This window comes from Nuphar pumila, chromosome 12 (genome assembly GCF_984573655.1).
Source record: "Nuphar pumila chromosome 12, dmNupPumi1.hap1.1, whole genome shotgun sequence".
Taxonomy (NCBI): domain Eukaryota; kingdom Viridiplantae; phylum Streptophyta; class Magnoliopsida; order Nymphaeales; family Nymphaeaceae; genus Nuphar; species Nuphar pumila.
This window is the reverse complement of record NC_143260.1, coordinates 92,980,753-92,989,030: the sequence shown is the minus strand read 5'-3', so window position 1 is coordinate 92,989,030 and position 8,278 is coordinate 92,980,753. Positions and strand designations below refer to the sequence as shown.

At 37.9% G+C, this 8,278-nt stretch overlaps 1 protein-coding gene across 3 annotated transcripts; it reads right to left on the bottom strand.

Annotated features, from left to right (window-relative positions):
- Positions 1-936: 936 nt before the first annotated feature.
- LOC149821181 (caffeoylshikimate esterase-like) lies at positions 937-5,044 on the bottom strand. 3 transcript variants are annotated; one of them, XM_089982599.1, is made up of 8 exons: positions 5,001-5,044; positions 4,883-4,915; positions 4,551-4,782; positions 4,237-4,383; positions 4,024-4,154; positions 3,638-3,775; positions 3,434-3,532; positions 937-1,405 (listed from the first exon to the last, which is right to left on the bottom strand). In XM_089982599.1, the coding sequence occupies exons 3-8, from the start codon at positions 4,555-4,557 to the stop codon at positions 1,130-1,132; spliced, it is 798 nt and encodes a 265-aa protein (XP_089838725.1). In that variant the 5' UTR covers positions 4,558-4,782; positions 4,883-4,915; positions 5,001-5,044; the 3' UTR covers positions 937-1,129. The 3 variants fall into 3 exon arrangements, with proteins under 3 accessions (XP_089838725.1, XP_089838726.1, XP_089838724.1); XM_089982600.1 differs by having other exon boundaries at positions 4,237-4,377; XM_089982598.1 differs by having other exon boundaries at positions 4,237-4,782.
- Positions 5,045-8,278: the final 3,234 nt, after the last annotated feature.

Genomic DNA, 8,278 nt, shown 5'->3' with positions numbered 1-8,278 from the left:
TGTCGAGAGCCAATCTTTTTCTTTCTTAAAAAATCTTTTGGATAAACTATATATTTTTATTATAGATATTGAGAGACTCTGATATTATTTTAAATTTGTTGGGACTGAATTGATTTTTTTATAATAAATGTTATTCACAAAAGTCCAATTCAGTTGTGATGATTGTTTGAACTGTAACTCACCCAATTTGTTTAGTAGTTTTAATGAATGATTTTCTTTATAATTTTTAAATTATTATTATTATTTTTAAATCTACTTCTAAGAGGTTATTAAACGCTGGTTGATGCAACTTTTTCAATAAAGCATTTTAAAATAATATTTCCAATAAAAATGTTTGTGCAAACTGTGCATCAAATCATAAAAACTTGTTCACACTAGTGGTGAAGTCCAGGTCGAACTCAGAGAACATGATAAGTACTTTTGTACCCCACAAAGAACTACTTTTGTTGCCTTGAAAATAAAAATTAATTAATTAACTAAGTAAATAAAAGAGTGCTGCCTTCTGCAAAGGACTTACAAAAAATAATTAATGGTTTTATTATAGACCCAAATGAATTAATAAAATAAATGCTAATCTAAAAGAAAAAGTCGGCACAACGATAGTAGGTATGGCAGGCTGAGCCAACGTGACTATTCATGCCGGGTGTGGTCTCTTCAGGTTATAAATTCTATAAAAAAAGTACGTAAACAGACACACGTGTGTGTAATTATATATTAATCATATTTATTTACTCACGAGCTGAGACAGCACAGCCCAATTAGGCCCAAGGGCCTAATGAGTAGGCATTCGGCAATAGGTCGGCCCATCAATTGACAGGTCAATATTGACTGAGCCTGGCCAGGCTGGCCCGTTCCCACCCATAATTTCAGGAAACCTTTTGTAGGTATAAGTAAATTCGGAAACATGAGGTCCATTTTTAGAATTACGGCAAAAGATTGGCTCCCTAAAATTATTTGGTTTCTTCTTTGGCATCAGCAGCTTGGTCCCCTAATGTATACCATTTAGTAAATGTTTTGTAACTAGAAAGCACAACTGTACTCAGAAATATGCCAGACCAAGTACACCATCTTCCATAGTCATCTCCTGTTTGACTGACTGAACCATTGAACAACATGGTCAACCTTGACTCTAAGGCGTCCGACTCTGGTTCTTGTTCTCAGTCTTGTGCTCTCTCTCGACCCTTGAATTTCCTAGTGTAACACGCTTGTCTAACCAGTTGAATATGTCTGAGAAGACGAGCTCGAGGTTTTCCGGTGGCTCGCCAAAAGTCAAAGCGTGCCACATCCCTGGGTATAGTTTGAGGGTCTTGTCCGTGCTTGATGCAGACTCAAATAGGAGCTTGCTGACCAAGGGGTCAGTTACTCGGTCCTCCTCACCGTGCACTATCAAGAAGGGCAATGATACCTGACCACGATATAAAACAAAGAAAGTCAAGGGTCCTGTCATAAAACAATACATGAAATCCCACTTGCAGTTGGAGCACTCATTATAAAGACCCTGACTCAATTTTTTGAGCAAAAAAAAAAAAGTCTAAGCTTAAAGCAGTTTTCAAAGAAAAAAAGAAACAGGCAAATGGTTCACAAGAAATTCAAATGAGATATTTTCCATTAATTATAGTAATTCCTTCTTCTTGACTATAGTTATAAACCTTTTGCAGTGGTAGGGAAAGAAAGACTTGAATAGATTTTGTCATGAAGTGTGCTCAAGGAACTAATAAGCAGGATAAGAATATGGTGACAATAACAATAATTTACAGAGTAGGGAAAACCCTCCAAATTTATGTCAAGTCTTAAGTTTTTTCAATTTAATTGGAAACTGCAGTTTATGGTGCAACTTAAGAAAGGGATTAAAGAATAGGTTATTGCTTGATCAGGTCATCAAGACATTTGAATGAGTTTTTTATTAATAATTTACCATTTGTTTGTTGTTTTCCATAAAACTAGCTTTCCAAATGTGATCATGGTTTGATTATTAAAACGTGCACACATGATTGAGTCAAAAATTTGATTTAATGGAAAAGAAAAGAAAAAAAGATAGCCAGACATATTTCTATCTCTAAAAGGAACAATTTACAAAAAAGGCACCCAACTTATTACTATTTACAAATGAATGCCTGACATTTCAATTTTTACATTGAACCACCTGCATCTCCAAGTCAAGGAAACGTTTATCCTGTCCTAAAATCAAGTAGTTGACCTTGACTTATTGAAGGAAAAGACCAAAATACTCTCACTTCTAAAAGTAAAAAGAGAAAGAGAGAAAGAAAGGGAAGAGGATGGTTTGTCCCACAGCCACCACTTCTCTCTCTCTCTCCATCTCTACAGGTAGGGGTGTCAAGAGGTGGGGTTTGGATCAAACCCAGGTGGTACACGACTTAGACCCAGTTTTCGGGTATGATACTGGGTCAGGACCCAAGTCTAATCGGGATCACTATAAAAAAATCATACCCGGATCCGATAAAAACTACATGAACCAGACCCAGTCCACACTCGATAAAATCAAATTTTTTTATCATTTTTACATTGAAAATTTGTGGGACTTAATCGGAACCCAGGTCGGGTCCGAGTCTGATATAAAATTTCACAAACTATACTCGGGTGCATGTATTAATCAGACCTTCGGGTCCAAACCAGGGTCTTAATCGGGTCTTAGTATTTATCACCATACACATATAGGGTTTGGCTCGGGTCGGGTCTGGGTAAACCCAACCCGTTGACACCCCTATAGGTTTTAAAAATGTGGACATTTTGGTCTTTTCATTCATTAAGTAAAGGTCAATTGACTGATTTTAGGACAACGCATGTCTTTGAAAATCAGACGGTTAAATGTAAAAATTAAAACGTCAGGTCCAATTTGCAAATAACTAATAAGTTAGTCACCTTTTTTGTAAATTGTTCATCTAGAGATAAGTTGACAGCTGATATGTGAAATAAATAATTCTACAAATAGAAATACCATTCCAGGAAAAAATTTAGGGTTTTTAGCAAATTGGTCCCTACCTAAAAAATGATTTGCAAAATAGCCCCTGCTTTATGTCATTTTGCAAAAGAGTCCTCGCCTTTCCCACCTTTAATACAAACTAGTTCTTCTGTCAACGGCTGTTGGTTTGACCATGGTTAACCCGTCACCAAGATGCCGTTCATCAAATAGTTGTTAAACCTTTTGCAAATTAGTCCTTACTTTATTAACATTTTGCAAATTGGTCCTCATGCAAGGCAGAACTATCAATTTGTCTTCCCTTTAACAGTTACCGTCGTAAAGCCAACAGCTGTTGACCTCAAAAACAGATTTGCAAGGGTTAAAGAAAAGGAAGGAGCTGATTTGTAACATGGCATAAGACAGGGACTATTTTGCAAATCGGCTATAAGGCAGGGTCCAATTTGCAAAACAACCTAAAATTTATACATTGGCATATATGAAAATTTAGCATACCTCGTGTAGACTTTTCTCAATTTCCATGCTAACCTTCAAGAGTTCAAACCCAGTCTTCAAACGAGGTTTTCCCTTCAAGCAATATGGATTAGAACGAAGCTGCAATACCAAACACTAAATCTGCATCAATTTCATTCTCATGTGATCAGTTCTTGCAAAGAATAAGCATTATAATTAAGTAAAAAAATATATATTTTCTCTTACCTCGTCTCTTCTTTTTGGTTCTTTTACGGCAACATCTATAATATCATTAGTAGGGATAATCTTCCATGTAGGGATGATCTTAGATAGCTTGCGTAGAATGCTGATTACCAAAGGACTTGGCTTGAACTCATCGGATATCTGGGTACCCAAGTCCCGAAATTATCAGATTGGTCACTTAAATTCATTTGCAAAGGTTTCTAATTAAAATAGAGAGCAGGTCCAGTACTTGGACCAAGTATTTAACAATTGTGCACAGAGATTTTCGCTGTTTCATGCAGCAATTTTCTGTGTTTTGCCCGAGTACTGGATCTGCCCTCTGTAAATAGCACCAAAGAAACAAGGTTAACCAAAACTTTTTAAGGAAATTTAGTTTCATATAGCTAGACCTTGCACATGGGTGCGGCCAAAATTGCACCATCCCAATAAGCAGGCTGCCTCTTGTGCACTAGAAGAACAACCGCACCACCCATTGATTCCCCCCACAGAAATCTCATTTTGTTCTTGTTCTCCTTCCTCTCTACAAATCAAGAAAACCAAAGGTAATCAAACTCAGTTACATGAAAGGGTTGATGAAGTAGTGAAATTTTCTTGCTTCTTACCTGCAACACTTGTGAAAAAATCACTACAATCACCAACGACTGCATCAAAGCTAGGAACATATCCTCGCAAGCCAGATGATTTTCCATGGCCCTCATAGTCGATTCCATACACAGCCAACCCTGCTTCTGCGAACCTTATCCCTGTACCTATAATATGCATCAAATGCGAAAAGTAGGACCTGTTTTTTTCTTATATATTCACGTCTTTGATTCTGTCAAATTGCATACAAGCAGACAAACATGTGTACATATATACATACACACACTGTCTTTCATTGTGTTAAACAAAATAAAGCAATTAAAAAGCACGTTACCTTTCATTGTGATGCTACATTCCACTGAATATCCTATAGAATTGAAGGAATAATCAATCGTGGGGAAGATAAAATTTCAAAGAATAATGAACAAATTGATAGGCAATCAAAGAAAACATGGCGAAGAAGATGGTGATCATGGCAAAGAAAGACTAGTGCTTTTGGCTCTTGATTTGTGGGCAAACCATCTACAAGTGAAGAGTTTCAGCCCACGCCGATTGATCATGAATTCCTATGAAATGAAAATAAGTTTGCTATGTCAAAAGGACATTAAAAAACAGAATAGGAAGAAAGCAGGCAATGAGTAGAGTTATGATTTTTAAAATGCTTGCCTCTTCATATTTAAAGCTCTCTGTAATATCTGCCTGCAAAAATGAAAAGATATAAACAAATAAATGTCTCATAAACGAAGATGGATGTTCAAGAATCCATCGGAATCCAAAATCTTACCATTCGAATGCTCAAAGACGATGATTCTCTCACAAGAAGCAAAAGGAGAGAGAGAGAGAGAGAGAGAGAGAGAGAGAGAGAGAGAGAGAGAGAGAGAGAGAGAGAGAGAGGCTGATCACCCAAATAAAGCCTATCGGTTTTTATTTACGGTTGAGAGTAAAATTCACGTCACAATCGCACTCCTGTGAGCACGTAAGTTTGTTTGACCCCCAATTGTGAATTGGAATCTCAGAATTGTGAGATTAGTATTCACACAAGGTCATTTGCGCAGTTCCAGAATCCAGTTCTTGGGCAGTCACAGGACGTGAATTCCATTTCTCATGGAGGGCCCGGTGAATTGGAATCATGTTAATAACATTCGCATCATTTACGCATTTCATAAGGGTGAACTCATGGTAAAATCCTTTGAGTTCACATCCTGAAATCGGCCGAGTACTTTGCTGCAAGGTACTGGTCTGAGTGAAAGGAGAGTGGTTAGGTGATCCGGCCAGTGCACTTAATAAGTGTGCTGTAGAGATGGCAGTGGGCCGGGGGAAATCAGGATCCGGCTCAGCCTTGCCCCGTTTTGACCGGGGATGGAGGACATGAAACGGGGATGGAGGCAGGGATGAAGGTTAAAATCAAAACTCATGCGGGGATGGAGGCAGGAATAAACTTATGCTTTCCCCTGCCCCACCCCGCCCTTGCCCCCATCCCCGTTACTAAAATAACTAAAATGCCTTTGGGGATGATAGTGGATCGGAGAGAAATGGGATTCTGCCCCATCTTGCCTCGTTTGGACCGGGGATGGAGGACATGAAACGGGGATGGAAGTTAAAATCAAAACCCGTGCAGGGATGAAGGGTAGAATTTTGAGACAGGGCGGGAGTTGAGACCTTGTCCCCCACCCCCGGCCCGATCCACTACCATCCCTAGTGTACTGCCCGGTGCAGCTTGCCACTTGTTTTTAGTCATGAGAAGCGAGGGAGGATGAGCGGTTAATGTCATCTCCATGTCGCTAAGCTCAAAGAAAAAAAAAACCTAAAACCTAAAATCCTTCACTCTCAACTTCTATTTGTCGTGGCTGTTCCTGCTGAGAACCCAAATACTCTGACGCTCTCAGGCATTGCCATCGGCTCCCATCATCAGCGACGAACTCTCTCTCTCTCTCTTTCTCATTGCTGCTCTCCCGCTTAGGTACCCACACCAGAATGACGCTTTCAGTAACAAACATTGCCATTGGCTCCTCCATTGACCGTCGCTTTTCTGTCCTTTTGTTGCATTAGAAATCAACACAACAAAATAGACTTTTAGTGCCAGTCTTTTTCGTCACTAAAGGGCCCAAGATCTATCACTAAAAGCACAAGAGCCATCACTAGAAGTCCTGTCACTAAATGTTTTAGTGACAGGTCAAACCGTTACTAAATCAAACATCTAGTGCCGGTTACTTCCATCACAAGCGAGTACTTCTAGTGATGGTTTCAGCCATCACGTTTTGAAAAACCACACTTTACCAATAGTGGCGGTTTCAGCCATCACTATAGGTCTTTGCTTTGAAAAAGCACACTTAAACAATAGTGACAGTTTCAGCCGTCTCTAATAATTTTTTCGCAAAAAATTTAAAATTCAATTTTATTTATATATTTTATATTTTTATATTTACATAAATAGCACACATGTCCAGTCGCACAGACACACCGGGACTTTTGTCTTAAAAGAAAATGAATTGATCATTCAATGTTACACACATAGACGGGCAGGCGTGCACACACCACAAAAAAAAAAAAAACAATTTTATTCCAATGCTTACAAACTCCGAAGAACATATTATTCATGACAACTTATTCTCACGTAACCGTAGAAGGTGCATCCGAGGAGTGTTATCTTACAGCCCAATCATGTTCAATGGAGATCGGATTCTGAAATATAAACCATATCGCCATTGCCACCTGCATCAGCATCAATAGGATAACAAACTTGATCATTAGTTATTGTGTGAGAACACAGACTTTAAAATGTCGGTTCTTGGGTAGGTTTTAAAATGTCTCACAAACAAAAGCAATAATCCTAGCTTTAATAACACCTATTTAGAAATCTAGTGTCATTAATCACTATAAGTACAACCTATTATGATAGTACAACCTAAAGTAATTGACAGAAAAGACTAAACAAAATGGTCATTTGAAGAACATATAAAAAATATGCAGAAAACTGAGATAAAGCCCATCAACACGGAAGCAGATCAGGTCATGCTGAACATGAGCGTTTTTGCTCATGCGGACATCGTGGCCGTCTGTTTGCATTTTGGATGAATGCCACGTGGTTTTGTTGACATTTGAGCTCTTTAAAATGCAAATCGGATGGCCACGATGTCAGCATGAGCAAAAAACGTTCATGTTCAGCATGAGCTGATCTGCTTCCCATCAACACAGCTGAAAAGGGAATTTATGCTTATCCTTTTTGTTTTCTTTTTTCTTAATGCCTCAACAACAACAAGTTGATAGAAGCCTTGGGAGTGTTAGAAACAGGAACAAGACCAATCCACATCAGGCACATACAAGGTAGTGTACTTGAAGCATTGAGTAATATAAGTTAAAATAAACTGAACAGAGTATTGATAAAAATAACAGTATTAACAACTATTTGTAAGTACCAACATGACAAAATTACTTTTAAGCGACTTTCGAAAGTATACACCTGCCCTTATTTTATGTTGCTGAAGAATAAGAATCAAAATCTCCAAGTACGCTTAATATCAGACAGAATGAGCCCATTAAGTGTTAAATCATATAATAAACAAAAGCCTTATTCCACAAAAGATCCAATAACTTCAATCAGATCACAATAGAATAATATGATCATCACAAAATGCATGTTACTTCAGTTATCATTAGAAAACAACAAAAATTTATCACATGGAACACACAAATGGATAATGGGCCTGCTGAAAATTTCCTAGTGAAGTTATAACAGGATCTGCAGAAACTAAAGCAGGCTTACACAGTTTAATTGCACAATCGCAGCACCTTGAGATGGCCCCATGTCAGTTGCCTAATCAAACCTGCCAGAGTGAAGCAGTTACACAAAGAAAAATGGCAAACATGAATTGATTTTTCTGGAAGCTACTAAGTTTTCAGAACCTTTCTTTTGCATATCAATCTTGATATCTCTGAAAAATGCAGGTTGATTTGAGCAGTGACTCTCATGAAAGAACACAAGGCATAACTAAATGCAACTCTCATGAAAGAAAAAAGAGTAACTAATGTAACTGTGAGAATTAACTTACAATTGCTTTATTT

Coding starts and splice junctions, on each gene's coding strand:
- LOC149821181 (XM_089982598.1), bottom strand. CDS start 4,396: ATGCATATTATAGGTACAGGGATAAGGTTCGCAGAAGCAGGGTTGGCT. Junction 4,155..4,236: donor TTTTTTCACAAGTGTTGCAG/GTAAGAAGCAAG, acceptor CTTGATTTGTAG/AGAGGAAGGAGAACAAGAAC. Junction 1,406..3,433: donor TTGAGAAAAGTCTACACGAG/GTATGCTAAATT, acceptor TATCGTGGTCAG/GTATCATTGCCCTTCTTGAT.